We start from the raw sequence: 19,871 nt of genomic DNA on the forward strand, positions 1-19,871 counted from the left end.
CCTAGAATGTTCTTTCCCCAGAACGTCCTATCTCTGGTTCCTTCTCACTCACATGAGTCTTTGCTTGAACACAACCCCTCCTAGAGTGTTCTCTGACCACCTCGCTTCACTAAAACCTCCCAGGGCACCTGCTAAGCCTGAGCTCCCTTTGCTTTCTTCCTGGATTTGTACCCCCTGGAGGCTCTTTATCACCATGTTTGTTTCCACATCAGTTGTCAGTCTCCCCAGGATGCAGCTAGAGGACGAACCATACTTGGCCTGTGTCCCCACTGCATGCCCGGCCCAATCCAGCGCCTGCTCCATAGTGAGCATTCAATAAAGAATCCTTGAACTTATAAGTGAACAAATGAAAAATTATATATTGTGTTCTTACTATGTACCAGGCACTATATTAGCCACTTGGAATCATCAATGAATAAAATGAACAAAACCCTGCTCTCAGAAGCCCTTTCCATCAAGAGAGACCATCAATAACAGACCCACGAGCCAATGGCAGAGTGAAATAAGAGGTGATAAGTGTCATGTAGAAAATAGAGCAAGGGCCCTGGCTGGTTGGCTCAGTGGTAGAGCATCATCCTGGCATGTGGATGTCCCGGGTTCAATCCCAGTCAGGGCACACAGGAGAAGCGCCCATCTGCTTCTCCACCTTTCTCCTCCCCTTCTATCTCTTCCCCTCCTGCAGCTATGGCTCAGTTGGAGCAAGTTGGCCCAGGTGCTGAAAATGACCCCATGGCCTCGCCTCAGGTGCTAAAATAGCTCGGTTGCCAAGCAACAGAACAAAATCCCCAGATAGGCAGAGCATCGCCCCATAGGGGCCTTGACAGGTAGATCCTGGTTCGGGTGCATGTGGGAGTCTGTCTCTCTGCCTCCCGCTTCTCACTTAAGAAAAAAATATAGCAGGGACTAGTCCTGGGTTGCACAGTTAAAGGGTGTAGTAGTGACCATTGTGGTCAGAGAAGGCCTCCCTGGAACCAAGAGTTGAAGACGATGGAGGCATACCACACAGAATCTGGAGGACATAGGGGATAAGTTGGTGCCTGGTAGGTTTTTTTGTTTAGTTTTTTTTTTGTTTGTTTTTTTTTTTTTTTTGTATTTTTCTGAAGCTGGAAACGGGGAGAGACAGTCAGACAGACTCCCGCATGCGCCCGACCGGGATCCACCCGGCACGCCCACCAGGGGGCGACGCTCTGCCCCTCCGGGGCGTCACTCTGTCCTGACCAGAGCCACTCTAGCGCCTGGGGCAGAGGCCAAGGAGCCATCCCCAGCGCCCGGGCCACCTTTGCTCCAATGGAGCCTTGGCTGCGGGAGGGGAAGAGAGAGACAGAGAGGAAGGAGGGGGTGGGGTGGAGAAGCAAATGGGCGCTTCTCCTATGTGCCCTGGCCGGGAATCGAACCCGGGTCCCCCGCACGCCAGGCCGATGCTCTACCGCTGAGCCAACCAGCCAGGGCTTGTGCCTGGTAGGTTTGAGGACTGTCAAAGGGACCTCTCAGGAGGAAGAGTGATCTCTTTGGGGTAAGAAGTCTTTAAAACACTCATAAAAAGGAAAACCGCCTGCTGGAGCAACTCACAGGTAAAGCTTACTTGCACAGATGGAACAGTGCTAGCATACAGTAGATGCTCAATAGACGTCAGTGTAATTAAAGAATGGATACAGATGAATTAGAAATCAATTGGCAGTCACTTCCCAAGTGGGAGGGAAAGCTCTCTGGTAGACAGCACACCCAGCGGACCATGTGCCCCAGGGAGGGTTCATTTCACTACAAAAGTGTCCCAGGCAGTCTGCAGGCCACAGATCAGCCCTCTGCACCTTCCCCAGTGAGCTCACTGTGAAGGGAAGGGAATGAGACCAGCAGGAAGCAGCCATGATGATAAGCCCTGAAGCTGATAGATTGTGATAATGTTCCTAGAAAGGAAAGGTGGAAAAACCACGGGGGATACTTAGGACAGAAGCCATCATAGAAAGGCCTAGGATTCTACAAGACTAGAAATTATTCTTTCTAACTCCCAGAAAATGCTCTTTAAAAAAAGCAAAGGGCCTGACCTGTGGTGGTGCAGTGGATAAAGCATCGACCTGGAAATGCTGAGGTCACCGGTTTGAAACTCTGGGCTTGCCTGGTCAAGGCACATCTAGGAGTTGATGCTTCCAGCTCCTCCCCCCTTCTCTCTCTCTCTCTGTCTCTCTCTCTCCTCTCTCTCTCTCTCTCTCTCTCTCTCTCTCCTTTCTCTCTCCTTTCTAAAAAAATGAATAAATAAAATAAAAATTAAAAATTAAAAAAAAAAAAAAGCAAAGGCTAGTTACCCTCTACCTGCAATGAGACCTGGTGTGAGCTCCTGGCTCCACCCCACAGTGGGGATCCTGACAGCTGCCAGCCCTCTCATGTCCAACACACGGAAAGACAGAATTCATGGTGGCAACATTTTAAAAAAGAGAGTTGGCCAATTAAAAAATTCTTGCATGTTTCAAGGAAGAAAGACCCTGACTGTGGCGATGACAGGATTAGCAATTTAACAATATACCGTTCTGTCTGTACCAGTGAACAGAGAACTCTTAACGCGAGCCAGTGGTTTTATTAATTATTTGCAGCAGGTTCTTCTTTGAAATTTCCAGCAGCTGTAGGAGCTCTGATCCCGTGAAAACAGAAAGGATCTGTGGAGTTGGGTCTATAGAAGGAAAAAGAAATCACTAGATCTGGCCCTGCCACTGCTAACTCAGTTCTCTTGGCCTTGGTCTCCTCATCTGTAGCAGAAAGGACAGACACCTTTGCCTGCCTCTCGGAGTCTGGCTGTGAAGAGCCCTTAAGGAGCCCAGGCGCCTGGGAAAGCATGAGGGGTCTGGCTGGTAGGTCTGGCTCTGCACCAGGGGACCGAGGAAATCAGGAGTTGACTCAGAGCTGTGAGACTCAACTCTATCATCTCTGAAAGGGTAGGAAATCCAGCACCTTCCTCAGGAAACTTCATCTCACACAATGAAGAAAGCCCTTGATACATCACATTAAATGCATGGATGATGTCAGATATGCCTTGGGCTCGTGGCCCTGTTCTCCCCTGACCCCCCAAGACACCACCAATCTGACAAGAGAGCAGAAGAAATCCAGCCACCCACTTCTGGGTTTTGGCAATGGGAAAGTCATTACAGTACTGAGACAAGCAGAAACACCCCAGTCTGTTGTAGCCTACCCACTGTAACCTCAGCAGACAGACGGACGTGTCCTCAGTGGCCCCTGCCAGCCATTCCACTTCACTAATGAGGGACTCCCATCGGAGGTCTAGTTTTCATGCCTGAAAAACCACAGCCAGTGTTGGCTCCTGGAGGGTAACAGGCATGCTGCCCTGGTGCAAACACTGATGATGAGGATATTGTGTGTGTCTGGGAGGGCATACACGAGAACTCTTTCAGTTTGGCTGTGCATTTAGCAGTGCTCTAAAAATTAGCATTAAATTTTTAAAAGCCTAAAGTGGAGCCCAGTGGAATCTACCTCAGTGGGGACAGGGAAGGGAGAAGCAGCTCTTGTTCCAAAAGTGGTGCCTTTGAAGGACTCTGTGAACATAACATGTACATGTGAGCACTGTGAAGCCTAGAATGAAAAGATCTAGGAGGAAGCAAGTGACAACAGAAGAGGGGGGTGGGATGGAGGGAGCCGGCAGGTGAGGCAGGGAGAGGCCTGGCAATCCACTGTGAGACACAGTGAAGCGTGGCACATGGGGACGGGAGAGAACCCACAGGCGAAGGGCCTGAACGTCCTGGGTCTGGGGGCCGACATAGGGACCCACCTGGGGCGCCGTCCAGTCCCACTCGGCCCGCAGAGCTCTGCAGTGCGGCCAGCCGGCTCCTCACGTTGCGGAGGCCCTCGGTGAAGCGGGTCTCCTGGATCCTCAGCAGCTGCTGCAACTGGCGGATGGCCGTGAGGACCTGCTGCTTGTTGAGGCAGTTCTGGGGACAGAAAACCACCGCCACCACCCACGATGGCTGGTTCACTCATGCTGGGCTTTCAGAAGCCACCCAGACCCCTGACCCAACAGGGTAATATGAGTGACCTCATGGGTCTCCTTTCCTGTCCAGTTCCTACTGGACCAAATGGTGCCTGAACCACACGGTTCATAGCCCCCGGCTCACCCTTCACCAAAAGCAAAATTTCCATCTTCAGGGCAAAGAGCAAAACTGATGATTCCACATGATTGGGTGGGTGAACAATGATTTATACCCAAAGTGCCTTATAATCAGTAATCTTTATCCTGAGACTTCCCCAACCCTTCATTCTAAGTTAATACTCGGAATCTGGGCCTTTCTTTTCCCCTTGGACTTTTTAAAAGCAGGTGAGCAATACAACCTATAAAGCAGGCAAAACAGAAGTGCCCCATAGTTTCCATACTTTTAAAAATGTAACAGAGCAGAAAAAAGAAAAACTCAATAGAGTTAAAGAAGCATTCAACAACAATCAATGTCCAGTTATGATGATGTTTTAAAAGCTTAAAAAATAAAAAAAAGGAAGCTTGTGCCTTTCATGATAAACTAACTTAAAGCAACACCTAGTATCATACTTAGTGATAAAAGTTTTGAGGTTCCCACTCTCAATTGTCCATGAAAGCCAGGACAAGAGAAGCAGTGAGGAGGAGGGAGGGGTTGAATACAGTGGGTGGTGACAGGGCCTTGGTCCTGGGGGCTCACCTGGGGGCTGTGTGTTACCTCTGCATGGCCGCGTCTGACCTGACTCATTACCTGCACGGAACAAAGGAGAATATTAAGAAAATAATAAAGGCTTTTTAAAAATTTTTAGTTTTTACACTTAATTTATTTTCTACAAAAAGTATTAGTGTTATAATTTAATTTTTTTTCTAAAAAGGCAGCAGGGCAGCTGGGAGTCACAGGGCTTCCAGCCTGGCCACTATGGTGGAAGCAGCCACCAGTGCTCTCCCAGGGAGCCAGCCACTGTGCCAAACAGATGACTCATCACCCTGATTCTATGGGCCCTTTTGATGAAGCTGAATCCCCAGTTGCCCCTGGAACTCATTAACTCATGGGGAACCCTTGGCTCCATCCCCCCTGACCAGGGCTTCACTGGGCCTGGCCCCTGACACAGCTGCTGGGAAGAGAAGCTTTGTTTCCTTCTTCCTCCTCCATGTGTCCTTCCCACTCAGGCCTGGGACACCCGGCAATGGCCTCCTGCAGCCCCTACCTGCCCAGCACTGCACAGCCATCCCACCGGGGCCTCATTTCCCACATCCACATCCCTCCCTTAAAAAAAGGAGCTACTTTTATAGATAGCTTCATGGCTTATGTGTGATTTACATTTGTGAAGTTTACAATTCACAAAGCTATTGGCCACTTCAAAGAGTACTACTGGCTGGAGCAACCCTTGAGGAGGCTTGAGAGTGTGCTTTTCACAGATGAGGACACAGAGGCTGTGGAGCTGAGGCCGGAGAGTAAGAAGCTAGGAAAGCTCATTGGCAAGTACGTAGACTAGGAAGACAGAGATTGAGCTGAACAAACTGGCCAAGCAATTTACAGCCTGATACTGAAAACCACCTCCCTAGAAATAACATCTAGGCCTCAGCTGTCTCTCAGCTCCAGTCCCAGAAGAGCAGCAAAACCAGGTGGGTGACACCAAGATCAGGTGCAACGACCAATGAGCCCTGGTGCTGACCAATCAATCGCTGGTCTGGCAACCACCACCCTGAAAGGGCAGACACGGCAAAGCTGATGAATATTCTACTGAGATCTCCCCTACGACCTTCCCTAAATGCCCAGCCTTTAAAACTCTCAAAACAAAGGAGCCAGCCCCTGCTCTCCCCGCTGGGAGCATGCCATTTCTTTCCCTCCCCCTCTCCCTCTTTTTCCCCCTCAGGTTTGCATCTCTTACACTCTAAGGTTCCCCAGAAGACTTGCAACCAGGGGAGCAGTAGGAAGTGGCAGCCTGTCCTAAGCTAATCCTCTGAACTTGTCTCCAAGGCCCCCCTTTTCTTTGACTTCTCAGTGGAGGCTCATTTCTTTCCTATCACATTTTTAGAGAGCCAAAGCAGCCCCGCCTAGTCTCTCTCCTGTTGCGTCTTCTATCCTAAGCCCTTCACTTCTTCACTGTCCCCAGATTTAATAGGTGTACTCTCAAAACCACCTGGACTCGTGTTGTGAAATCTTTCCTGCGTGAAGTCAAGAACCCACACACCACGGGCTGGCCCTAGGCAGACCCACTGAGGGCCAGGTCCTCTTTCCTGTAACAGAGCCAGGCTGGGAACCCTGCTAGTTCCCATTCCGGGCCACCTTAAGCTGTCAGTGACCCTCTGAACTGTTTTATGCCCTGTCTCATTTGTTTCTCACAGGCCCCTGTATGGTGAGTGGTCTTCTTGATCCGTTTGGATTAGGAATTAGTAACTTGATAACCCGAGCAAAATACCCTACAGTAGTGAGTGTCTAACATGCGTACAAATTCGAGGTTGGGTGGCCTAGATGGTGGGGCTGGAAGCGGAGAGGGAGTGGAGGAAACATCCCTCTCCACACTGAGCCAAGGGAGCAGCTGCCTCTATCTGAGGCAAGGGCTCACTGGGTTGGGGCTGCCCCAGGGGACATGGAAGGGCTGATTTGAAACTGGGGAAGGAAGATCAGTGCCAAGACCTCTGTTGAGAACCTGGGGGTGACATGCAGCCCCAGGAAGTAGAGAAAGAAGGGGAGCATGTGTGGAAGGAAACAGGCCCAACAGCCGAGTGTGTCTAACCCAATGCTCCTAGGTCCAGGCACAACTATCTTCTGAGTCTAGGGACTCTTCCCAGAGCCCTTCTTAGCATCCGGACCATGGAAAATGGGCACCAGCTGCTTTTCCCCCACGTGCTCATTAGGGGTGAGATGGGCTCATCCAGTCATCATGGAAAACCTTTCAGACCAAGCACACTAAGGCCACAGGCCAAGCAGGGAAGATGAGGGAAGAGTTGTGGGTAGATGTGCTGAGGGAAGGCTGGGAAGTCCTAGCTCATTCATTTCTGTCTCCAACCTCATGGGATGATGCTGAGAGAACATGGTATGGTCAAGGAAGATCCTTGTAAGCCTAGAAATAAATCCATACACAGATGGTCAATTATTTATGACAAAAGAGCCAAGAATATACAGTAAGGGAAGAACGACAGTCTCTTCAACCAATGGTGTTGGGAACACAGGACAGCCGCATACTAAAGAATGAAACTGCCCTATCTAACAACACATGCACAAATCTACTCAAATTGAATTAAAGACTTGAATGTAAGATGTGAAACTCCTAGAAGAAAACATATATAGTAAACTCCTTGACACTAGTCTTGTTTATGATTTTTTTATTTGACACCAAAAGCAAAATAAACAAGTGGAACTACATCAAACTAAAATGCTTTTTGCAAGGCCCTGGCCGGTTGGCTCAGTAGTAGAGTGTCGGCCTGGCGTGCAGAAGTCCCGGGTTCGATTCCCGGCCAGGGCATACAGGAGAAGCACCCATCTGCTTCTCCACCCCTCCCCCTCTCCTTCCTCTCTGTCTCTCTCTTCCCCTCCCGCAGCCGAGGCTCCATTGGAGCAAAGATGGCCCGGGCGCTGGGGATGGCTCCTTGGCCTCTGCCCCAGGCGCTAGAGTGGCTCTGGTCGCAGCAGAGCGACCCCCCAGAGGGGCAGAGCATCACCCCCTGGTGGGCAGAGCGTTGCCCCCTGGTGGGCGTGCCGGGTGGATCCCGGTCGGGCGCATGCGGGAGACTGTCTGACTGTCTCTCCCCGTTTCCAGCTTCAGAAAAATACAAAAAATAAAAGACAGAAAAAAAAATGCTTTTTGCACAACAAAGAAAACAGTCAACCAAATGAAAAGGCAGTCTACTAAATGGGAGGAAATATTTGAAAATAATAATCAGATAAGAGATTAATATTAAAAAAATATTTTAAAAACTCGCACAATTCAAGAGTAAAGAAACCCAAACAATCTTATTAAAAAATAGGCAGAATATCTAAATAGACATTTTTCCAAAGAGGACATTCAGATAACCAAAAAGTACATGAAAAGATGTGCAACATCACTAATCATCAGGGAAACGCAAATCAAAACCACAATGAGATATCACTTCACACTTGTCAGAATGGCTATTGTCAATAAATCAACAAACAAGTGTTGGCCTGGATGTAGAGAAAAGGGAATCCTCTTGCACTGTTGGTGGGAATGTAATTGGTACAGCTGCTATGGAAAACAGGCTGGAGTTTCCTCAAAAAATTAAAAATACAGCCCTGGCCGGTTGGCTCAGAGGTAGAGCGTCGGCCTAGCGTGCGGAGGACCCGGGTTCGATTCCCGGCCAGGGCACACAGGAGAAGCGCCCATTTGCTTCTCCACCCCTCCGCCGCGCTTTCCTCTCTGTCTCTCTCTTCCCCTCCCGCAGCCAAGGCTCCATTGGAGCAAAGATGGCCCGGGCGCTGGGGATGGCTCCTTGGCCTCTGCCTCAGGCGCTAGAGTAGCTCTGGTCGCAACATGGCAACGCCCCGGAGGGGCAGAGCATCGCCCCCTGGTGGGCAGAGCGTCGCCCCATGGTGGGCGTGCCGGGTGGATCCCGGTCGGGCGCATGCAGGAGTCTGTCTGACTGTCTCTCCCTGTTTCCAGCTTCAGAAAAATGAAAAAAAAAAAAAAAAATTAAAAATACAACTACCTCATGACACAGCAATTCCACTTTTGGCTATTCATCTGAAGAAAATGAAGACATTAATTCAAAAAAATATATGCACCCCTGTGTTCACTGTAGCATTATTTTCAATAGTCAAGACATGAAAACAACCTAAGTGTCCACTGATGGATGAATGGAAAAATAATTCAGCCATAAAAAGTCCTGCCATTTGCACCAACATGAACGGACCTTGAAGGCATTAAGCTAAGTGAAATAAGTCAGACAGAGAAAGACAAATATTTTTATGATCTCACTTGCATGTGGAATCAGCAGGATGACTTTAGTCAACAATACTGGATTGCATATTTGAAAGTTGAAGAGAATAGATCATAAAAGTTCTCATCGACCTGTGGTGACGCAGTGGATAAAGCGTCAACCTGGAAACGCTGAGGTTGCCGGTTCAAAACCCTGGGCTTGCCTGGTCAAGGCACATATGGGAGTTGATGCTTTCTGCTCCTCCCTCCTTCTCTCTCTCTCTCTCTCTCTCTCTCTCTCTCTCTCTCTCCCCTCTCTATAATGAATAAATAAAATCTTAAAAAAAAAAAGTTCTCATCACAAGTAAAACATAATTTGTAACTATATGAGATGATGGATGTGAACTTATTATGGTGATCATTTCACAATAGATATATTATAAATCACTATGTTGTTCACCTGAAACTCATATAATGTTGTATGCCAATTATAGCTCAATAAAACTAGAAGAAACAAAAAACAAAGTACCCAAGAGGGAAAAAAGGAAGATCCTTATGGTCTTGGCAAACCAGCATGCAGGGTCAGGATCAGGTGCCAGGGACACAGAAAGATGTAGTGCCTGTGGACATGACGTCTAATGAATTGGCTGCAGCTCTACGACAGAGGTGGCTCCTTGATCCCGAAGTGCTATATGGAGCCCTTGGGAGCCATGTTCAGAATCTGTCACCTGTCATCAGACTTAGGTGCAGGCATAACTAAATTCATTTTGCAGAGCCAGGTAACAAAGTTGAAAGCCTTAACAACCAAGTTAGGTGCTCGAGAGGTCTGCATTATGGGTACAAATGGTGTCATAGAGGGAGACTGAAGACCTGTGTGTCTCCTTTTCAAACTGAGAAGGCATTTTTTGTGTGTGTGTGCGCATTTTTCTGAAGCTGGAAATGGGGAGAGACAGTCAGATAGACTCCCGCATGCGCCCGACCGGGATCCACCCGGCACGCCCACCAGGGGGCGACGCTCTGCCCACCAGGGGGGGATGCTCTGCCCCTCTGGGGCATTGCTCTGTCGCGACCAGAGCCACTCTAGCGCCTGGGGCAGAGGCCAAGAAGCCATCCCCAATGCCTGGGCCATCTTTGCTCCAATGGAGCCTTGGCTGCGGGAGGGGAAGAGAGAGACAGAGAGGAAGGAGAAGGGGAGGGGTGGAGAAGCAGATGGGCGCCTCTCCTCTGTGCCCTGGCCGGGAATCGAACCCGGGACTTCTGCACACCAGGCCGACGCTCCACCACTGAGGCAACCGGCCAGGGCTGAGAAGGTTTTATCACTTCACTTGATCATAAAGATAAAGCACACTCCCTACAAAACATCGAAACAGAACCGATCCCGTGGCTAGAGACACCACTGCTAGCTTCTGTTTGGTTTTCACTTTAGGATGAGACACACAAACACACACGCACACACACAACACACAAGAGTCATCCTCATACGCTGGACCATGGGATGAAGGTTCCATCAGATTTCTTGTCGACACTGGCTTGTGGCATCGTTGCACACCCTCAAGCAGAGCAACTCGTCAGACCTGGGCCTCAATTTCACTCCTGTTCCCCCACTCTTTTCAGTCTGGGGAGCAGGCTCCTTGCTCCCTCTATCTATTACCCATTTACCTTCCCACACTCACCCCATATCCTACTCTGGGTGAGGAGGAGCCCTAGCCTGGGAATAAACCAGTTCCTTCTTTGCAAATGTGGGCTTGATGAGGTAAGCCGAGGGGCTGAAAAGGCTTCCAGGTTCAGGGACAGGAAGCAGGCTTGACCCTCAAGTGTCACCACCTACATTTCAGTCCAGCCCTGACACAGCAAAGGGCTGGCTTTGGGCAGTCCCTTCCCATCTCAGGGGCCCAGACCCCAACTGTATTAATCAACCAGAGGCTCTACTTGCCTGCCCTTTCAGAGCTAACCTCCCTGCGGGCAAAGGCTCCCCATGGCTGTGATTGGGCAAAGGTCAAAGCCACAGGGGAAGGCATGTCCCCGAGGCTGAGGAAGCACTGTGTCAGCACCCCCATCACCTTCTTCCAGGGCCCTCAAGGGCCCTCATTAAGTTTCCATCCCTTCAAAATCTGGCTCCACACCTGGCTTACTCCATTGATGATAATAATGACAAATAGTTTCCATTTCTTTGAATTGACACTTATTTAAAATGGAACCAAGAAAGGGCATTTAGTGAAAGCTTTCCATCTGTGAGGAGTAAACAACTGAGATTTACCATTCCTATCACCAGACTCATCACAGGGATGGGCACTTGTTCTGACTGGACACCCACGGCAGTGTCTGCAGAGAAGGCCCACACCAGTGACAGAAATAGAAACAAAGTCATCCCATCCAGCCCTTCCCATGCTGGGATGAGGCTGCAGAGATGGTTTTGGAACACAGGCCAGTGATAAGAACTGTGACAGCTGGTCTGAAGGTTCTTGTGAGCAGTAAGGCCACAGAACGACATTCCACCTGCCTCATACCACCCCAGGGGAAAATCGTGTCCATCTCCCCCCAACTTTTTCTCACAGCACCTACTCTGGTGGACCCGATGGGGCTGCCCCAAGCATATAGCGCTCCTGCTGTCTCTGAGCCCGGCCAGTGCCCAGTAGAGTGGCCTCCAGAGCCACTTCCTACCCGGGACCCTACCTGCTGGCCCAGGGGTGGATGAGACAAAGACAGTATGTGTGTCTGCCCACCCCACCTTGTTACCATGCCAGAACTTGGTAGGCCAGGCCCCTCCCACCCCATCCAGGCCTCTGGATTTTGGTTCAATTTACAAATGAAGTTTAAGGCACCCCTTTTGTATGCCTCAAGGCACCGAAGGGAGTGGGTAAAGCATCAAGAGTGTGTGGGAGGCTTGAGGGGGGTGTCTTTGAGGTTTCTGTTCTGACATGACTTGGCTCAATGGTTTCCTCACTATGATAGTCTTTGAACAGAAACTCTTTCCAAGATCAACCCCAGTGACAGTAGAGCTCCATGAGCCTTAAAGTGGTCACGATGACCCCTTAGACCTTGAGGGGCCATCTCCTGAGCTGGTTTCCCTGAGCCACAGATATGAGTCATGTCAGCATTTTGCTAATGGGAACACAGATGTTTTGGTACCGCTCAGTCTGAGAGAGGGCCATGCATCCTTGCCAAGTGTGTGCCTGCTAGCCAAGGCTTGCGGCCCTTGGCGTCTGAGTCATGTCAGAGCTGTGTGTGTTTTTCTCCAGAAGCTATTTTCATTTGAGACCACGCCAGAGGTGGGTTATAACTCCAACTTCTCCCATCCTGTGACCTCTGCCCAGCACCCATGTGGAGGAGGACAGAAAGTGGGGGAGGCCCTGTGTCGTCAGGGTTCTCTAGAGAAACAGAAGCAACAGGATGTATATGGCACACATTTACACGTGAGGGAGAGACAGGGCGAGGCAAGACTTGTTCTAAGGAACTGTCTCGTGCAATTGTGGGGGCTGCAAGTCCAAGTCCGCAGGGTAGGCGGCAGGCCGGAGGCCTGGGAAGAGCAGAGGCTGCAGCTCAGGCCAGGGCACCTGGAGGAGGGCTCCAGCCTCCTCGGGGATGTCGGTGATTTGGAAAAGACCCACGCACATTATGGAGGGATACCTGCTTTATGATCTCATGCTAATCAAGTGTAAAAAATACCTTCACAGCTATACCTAGACTGGTGTTTGACCAATAATGTGGGTACCATGGCCCAGCCAGGTGAACACATAAAGCCAGAGCCCCCTCTAGGGTCTGGACCCGAGGTGCTCAGGGCACTTTGGGCTCTTACCACCCGTGTTGTCCATGATTGTATATTTATACCCCAGGCCCCCTTCTTCTCTGCTTTTAAAACAGCCATGACAGCAGTGGGTGCCAAGAGTCGGTACTGTGACTGCACTTCCCACCAGTCACTCATGACATGCTCACGTCAACCATGGGAAGCAGCAGTATTGTGCCCACTTCATAGACAAGGAAGCCAAGTAGTCACCGTGACACATCCAAGACTTAAATCCCAGCATGCCTTTTTTAGACCCTGAAGTGACAGGACGGCTGGCCTATGTTAGAGGGGTCCTCAGAGAACCCCCATGAGCCCACCTCTGCCCGCCTTTTGACTCTTTTGTTTCACAGAATCCTCATGCAGCTACCTCTGGTCACCTCCCCCCAACCCCTCTGCATGCCTGAAGGCAGAAAGGGAGCTCTAGACAGCTTTGAACCCTCATCACTGCGGCTAGGCTCTGTGTACACTCCAGATGCCCGTGTGAATGAACCAACAGATACACCAGATACACAATGAATGAGGAGTGCAGGACCCAACTATGAGCCCAGGACAATCATGTTCGTCTCACGACCCAAACCCAGTTGATTCGTTCATCTGCTTGCTGCCTAGCTAAGTTCTGTACAGTTGCCACATTCACCTGCAGATTTGTTGTACCTTTAACAGCATCAGTGTTATCTTCAGTCAATACCTTCCCTAATGTCCATCCATTCGGAGGGTATGTTCCCCAGTGGGAATCAAGATGAGGGGCTCAATGTAGACCCCCAGGTTTTGGGGGGCCCCTCTGAGTCCCCCCGCTGCCTCCCCTGACATATACAGACCCTCCTAGGAACATTCGCACTGGTGCTGGTTGTTTTAGTGTACAGCACACATGTGTGTACATCCCCACAGGAGCCAAGGTTTATGTGACCACGAAAAACTCACATCTGGATTTTGCTGGAAAGCCAGAACTTCTGTGGTCAGCTCTGAGGCGGTGGGGGTGTGTGTGAGAGGACAGACAGGGGGTGAAAGGGGGCTGGTCCTTGCAGGAAACATGGGCAAACCCAAAAAAGAGACGATAAGTGCCATGCGCTTGGCCATGGCATGGGTTCCGAGCCCGGAATCCTTATTGTTAAGAGTAACTAACCTGGGGCTGTGAAGGCTAAATAAAATATGTGGTGCTTTCAGATTGGCCTATGGAGCAAAATCCCCAGTGTTTATGGGTGCAATTGAAACTGTCCTGTCCTGGACCACAGCATCTGTGTCCCACCCGCTCTGCATGTCTTCACATTACCTCCTAGGATCTATGAGGTCAGAGGCCAGATGGAATTCCTTTCTTGTTAAAACTGCACCAGCGGCTCCCCACCCAGGGGCATTTAAGCACAGTCCTCACAGTGCAGCTGACTGTGTACTCGGGCCTGATGCTGCTGTAACTAATAAACATAAACTTGACAAATTACACCACAAAATTATCTCAAAGTTCTGTAGGTCAGGCATCTGACATGGGTCTCACTGGGTTAAAATCAAGGTCAGATTCCCAGGTTTCTAGGATAAGAACACAAGTATTTGGGAGGGCATTATTCTGCCTACAGAGTGATGAGTGGTTGAGCCCTGACACCTTCCACCAGTGCCTTCCTCTCTGTTCTGAACTCGCTATTTGGATGCCCTGTTTCTCTGCACACTTCAGCAAGCTCATTTCTACCTCAGGGCCATTGCACGGGCTGTTTCCTCTGCCCAGAAAATCTGCCCTTGGTCCTTGAAAGTCAGGCTCCCGTTTTTCCACTTCCATTAGAAGTCCCATTCTCAGAGAGCTCTGACCTGCCTACTGAGTGAAGAGGAAGCTCCCTTCAACATGGCGCCTCATCCAGCTGTCAGCTTGTGATACTTCTCAGGTTTGTGTCTTTCTCATCCTGTCTGGTAGCTATGTGACAGCAGGGTCTGGGTCTGCCTCATCCCTCCCTGACATGCACCAAGTGCTCATTGTAGACCCTGTTCTCTGAATAACATTCATTTCCTCTTTTGTAGGACCCCATGAGAGGGGTGTGTCCATTATTCCCACTGGTCATAGCAGGAAACTAAGTCACAAGAAGCAGGAACTTGTCCCAGGTCACTCAGCCAGGAAAAGAGGGGCTGGGCCAGGACCAGGCACTGGGCATCTTCTGCACTTGCTGCAGTGCTTCCCAGGCTCAGAACAGCACCAGGCCTAGCGGCAAGACCGTCTCAGGATGTAGGTGTTGAGTGAGCATATCATCTTCTAACTAGACTCCTGCAAGAAGGGTTGAATCTCTAATTATGCATCAGAGAAAAGGTCTAAATGGCCGGAGCCCTGAGGTATCCAGGTGATATTCACATGTCTGTGTGTGTCCTCATGACTAGACAGCCTGGTATCTGGTGCTGCTCTGTAAACAGTTGTGCTTGTCTGCCTATGACACTGGAGACACCCCACCTCGGAGCGTGGGATGCTTTCTTTTTCTTCCAATTAGCCAGGATCACCTGACTCTCTCAGTTCCCTGGGTAGCACGTCTTGTACCAGTCACTCTCAGGCCCCAGCCCCTCTTGTACAGATAGGCGAGCAGAGGGAAGGGGCCCTCCTGGACTGTGGTGCACCCTCCCCTTTGGTAAGGTTCCAGAGGTAATGTCACCTCACAGACCAATGTGGCTCAGTGGGCCTGGAATCAAGTCTGATGTCCACAGGATCCTCCAGGGCGAGCAGACCTGGGAGTAAACTGCATCCTGACTCCAAGACACAGGCCTGACCGGAGAAACCACAGCTGGCAGCTCTTATCCACACCCGCAGTTCTCACTGCCCAAGGCCCAGGAGCTAGAAGCTGCCCCAAGGAGCAAAGAGGCCTCCCCTTTTCTCTGCAGTCAGGGCAGCCTGTGACAGGACTTGAGTCCCCTTCCTAAAAGTGCCAGGAAAAAGTAGAGACAGCTGGAGAAAGCCCACCACAAGAGCAAGGCCTCTCTTCGCCCATCCTCACCCTGACTACACCCTTTTGTCTAAATGCAAGGGCCTGCGGGAAGTAAATCTCTAGGTCTCTGTGATGGAAGAGTTGCAGAAATAGCCACAGGCCTCATGCCCCACACCCATACCATTTGCAAAGAAACTGCTGCTTTTCCCATACAGAGGAAAATCTGTTTCCCACCTCCCGGATCTGGGCCGGCCTTGTGACCTGCTTTGGCCAACAGGACCCGGTAGAAGTGATATACTAGTCCCAGGACTGGGTCTGTATTAACCACATTGTCTGGTTTCTGTATCTGATGTTTTTTGGCATCTGGGCCCTTGTAGACTCAACCCAGCCAATTGCTAGAGCTATTGGACCACTGAACACCCTCCCTACCCACCAGCACACCTTTTATGTGCAAAGCAGCCCATCCAGAGGCTATTGCCCCCGCTTTTTCTGCTCTTACACTCATTAGACACCAACCCTACACCCACACACCACAGTCCACCGACACCAATAGCCCTGGGTCAGGCACCAGACAACAAGGGCAGCCCACTGTGCCCCTGCTATAGTGACTCAAACTAACTGATCGTAACCTAGTTAGTTTCCTTACCTTGTCTCACCCATTTCTTCCCTCAAAACTCCAATAAAAACTTCCCTGAAGTTTCCCTTCCTGTCTCTTCCTACTGTTGGAGCCTGTGGCCCCACTGCAGCCTGGCATGCCTCCACCTCCTTGGAACTGTAACAAACTGCCTTATCCACAGCAGATATCTCCTGATCTGTTGACCTCACCACACCTGCACAAAGCTTAAAATCCAAGTCTATTTTCAGACAGGGTCTCAAGAGGCCTTGTGCATTCAGCTCAGTCTTGGCCCTCTGCACCGTGTGCCATGCAAGCCCGGGCTGGCCTGCTGGAGGGCAAGAGATTGCTTAGAGCAGAGCCCACATGTACCAGCCTAGACCCCAAAGCCCCAGCCAACCTGGTGGCTCTGCACAGACCACAGAAGCCCATACAGTCCAGCTCAATATGGAGCAGACCAGTGGAACTGTCTGGCTACGCCCACCTCAAACTAGCCCAGTATGCCTACTCCCACAGCAGCTCTTTCAAAACCAAAGGCAGAGCCCTTGTCTGTTTTGTTTCTAGCACCTAGGCCATCACAGGCACCAAATACTGTATTTGTTTTATGAGTTACCCACATTTTAGATCTGGAGGGTTCACATGTGTTGATTCAGGGGCTGGTGTATAAGAATCCCCACTGCAGGGCTGACCAATACTCCTGGTGCCGCACCCACGACAGACACCTCTGTCAATCCTGGTGACCTTCATGCTGAGCTCTAAAGTGAGCACCCATCTATCTCACTGAGACACCAGGCCGCCCACCCAAATCAGCAGATAAAACGACGTAGATAAGCTGAGAATGAACACGCTTGGGTTTTCATTTGTCCTGCTCTCCTGAGCTGGAGTCTGTGTTTTCTATTTTCTAGATCACATGTCTTCCTCTTTCTTGACTTACACTGTTGTTTTTTTTAACGTATTCTCAGGAAAATGATATTTTAATCTGCTATCATTAGACTTTCCCAAATCACTTTCCTGCTGTAGATATTACACTTTTTTGACCCTGAACTTTAAAGCAGTCGGTGGTGGTGCCATTATCCCCACACTGGAGATGGGGAACCAGGCAGGGAGGAAGTGACAGGAGGAGAGTTGCCCCCCAACTGCCCCTCCAGACTGGGAGTGGGGGGGGACTCTAAATCCATTCCTTGTACTGAGAACATATGAGATAAAGAAAACCCATGTACTACAAATACACACCAGTGGAAATAAAAACAATTTAGAAACAGTATAATTTTTAAAACTCCAAAAATAAGATACTTAAGTATAAATCTAACAAAGTATGTTATGTTGAAACTAAAAAATGCTGATGAAAGAAATCAAAGTTCTAAATAAATTGAAAGGCATGTTATGTTCACAGATTGAAGGACTCAATATTGGGATTTCTGGTCAAGATAGTGGCGTAGGTGAACGTGGTACTTGAACCTTCCCACAACCACATCAAAATTACAACTAAACAACAGAAAACCATCATCCAGAACTGCCTGAAATCTAACTGAAAAGAAGTCCTACAACTAGGGATTTAAAGATGAGCCATATTGCTGTAGCCAGTTTGCTCAGTGGATAGAGCTTTGACCCAATATGTGGCCGTCTTGGGTTTAACCCCACTCCCACCCCGTCAGGGCACACAGTGAAAAGCAACCATCTGTTTCTCTTCCCTTCTCTCTCCCCCTTTCCCCCCTCTTCCCCTTTTGCAGCCAGTGGCTCAGTTGATTCAAGCATCAGCCCCAGATGGGGGTTGCTGGGTGGATCCCAGTTGGGGTGCATGTGGGAGTCTGTCTATCTCCCCTTCTCTCACTTAAAAAAAATCCACATGGAGACTGATAGGTGGGGTGGAGACATGGAACGGGCTCGTCCCATATCCACATGTGGCGGTTTAAAATTGGGAGAAATATCTCAGCTGCCATGGTGCCCCCTGAGGAGTGAGGGGTCCCAGCCCCACACCAGGCCACCAGCCCAGGGTTCCAGAGGCAGGAAGAGAAGTTCCCATAACTTCTTGTTGTAAAAACTTCTGGCTGGGGATTGAGGCTGAGGGAGACAGAGGCTGTAGGAGTCCCAGGCAGCTCCTCTTAAAGGGTCCACTCATAGACTTACTTAGACTCTCTCTGAGCTCTAGCACTGGGACAGCAGCTTGAAAGGAGCCAGGAACATATAGGGAGGAACTGGATTTTGGGGCATCAAGGCAAGAGCTAGAGGGGGGAAGCTCCTGCTAGGCAGAAGTGCTGGCAAAGGTCATTGTACTTTTTCTGAGACCCCCCCCCCTCCACAGAGCTGGCAGGCAGGCACCATATCTGAGTCTCCATCAACCTGACTCACACTGTTCTCCCTGCCCAGGTGATTCCCTGAGACCCCACGCCACCCAACTTGTGAGCTCACCCAAACCATTTCCAGTGGCTTTTTCATACAAAGAGCATGTCTTTTTTTGTTTTTGTTTTTTGTTTTTTTTGTTTGTTTGTTTGTTTTTGTATTTTTCTGAAGTTGGAAATGGGGAGAGACAGTTAGACAGACTCCCGCATGCGCCCGACCGGGATCCACCCGGCACGCCCACCAGGGGCGATGCTCTGCCCGACCAGAGCCACTCTAGTGCCTGGGGCAGAGGCCAAGGAGCCATCCCCAGCGCCTGGGCCATCTTTGCTCCAATGGAGCCTTGGCTGCGGGAGGGGAAGAGAGAGACAGAGAGGAAGGAGGGGAAGGGGTGGAGAAGCAAATGGGCGCTTCTCCTATGTGCCCTGGCCGGGAATCGAACCCGGCTCCCCCGCACACCAGGCCGACGCTCTACCGCTGAGCCAACCGGCCAGGGCCCAAAGAGCATGTCTTGACTCATGCATTGAACTTTCCTAAAATCTCTCAAACAAACAGCATCTGGCCTCTGAGTACCCTGCTAAGTGGCCCCAGGCCTGGAACTAGTGGCACCCAGCCTTAGTTCGCAGCTTGGCCTCTCCTGGGCACAGGCAGTGGGTGACCCTGCACCTCCTAGGTAGGAGGTTCCAGAGCTAGTGAACCTGGTAGACAGCTTCAAATCACATCAGATTACAACCTTACCACCTCCCCGAGTGACATACTGAAGGGGCAGACTCCGTGAGCACCAAAGCTTCAATGAAGCGAGTCTTGCTCTGTAGGGTTGAATCCTGCACAGCAGCTCCTCTGCTGTAGTCAGAGCCAGTCCTCAAAGCACATCAGCTTGGGTATCAAGTCCTCCCGGTGATATGAACAGCAATCATGGCTCAACTAAAATAGGGCAGTGTACACAGTCCATACAGGGGCATATTTGTAGTACGCAGCTCAGGTGACTGGGGAGGCTGTGCCTCTCGGCCCTACAGGAAACTACTCTACCAAATCTGGGAGACATAGCAGCCCTACTTAATAAACAGGACCTAATATGTTGGGGACTGAAAGCCAACAGGGTTTTTGCAGTTTAGATTTTTGGGAGGACAGAAGTGTGGGGAACTGGCTGTAAGCTGAGAGTCTGTCCAACCCCCCACCTCACTTGTCTGTGAAGTTGCTAAAGGCTGTTAAACTGTGGTGCTAGATTGTTTATACTCATCCTACCCCCCATGTTCCTCAGAAAGACTGGAGACAAGTTTCTTTTTATCCTTTGTTTTGTGAAGTTAAGATGTTATGTATGGTGGGGGTTTCTGCACTTGGGAGAATTCTTGGGATGCCTTGGAAATGTGACTTTGCTTTATCAATCTCTTTGATTTGCTAATGG

At 50.1% G+C, this 19,871-nt stretch overlaps 1 protein-coding gene across 2 annotated transcripts in view; it reads right to left on the reverse strand.

Annotated features, from left to right (window-relative positions):
- FBLN7 (fibulin 7) overlaps positions 1-19,871 on the reverse strand; it is a 46,376-nt gene that overhangs the window by 13,057 nt on the left and 13,448 nt on the right. For both annotated transcript variants that reach the window (XM_066377741.1, XM_066377740.1), the window contains exons 3-4: positions 4,668-4,718; positions 3,773-3,932 (exon numbers count right to left, since the gene is read on the reverse strand). In XM_066377741.1, the coding sequence (XP_066233838.1) occupies positions 3,773-3,932; positions 4,668-4,718 (211 nt within the window). The remainder of the gene's footprint in view (positions 1-3,772; positions 3,933-4,667; positions 4,719-19,871) is intronic.

This window comes from Saccopteryx leptura, chromosome 3 (genome assembly GCF_036850995.1).
Source record: "Saccopteryx leptura isolate mSacLep1 chromosome 3, mSacLep1_pri_phased_curated, whole genome shotgun sequence".
In the NCBI taxonomy this organism is placed as follows: Eukaryota; Metazoa; Chordata; class Mammalia; order Chiroptera; family Emballonuridae; genus Saccopteryx; species Saccopteryx leptura.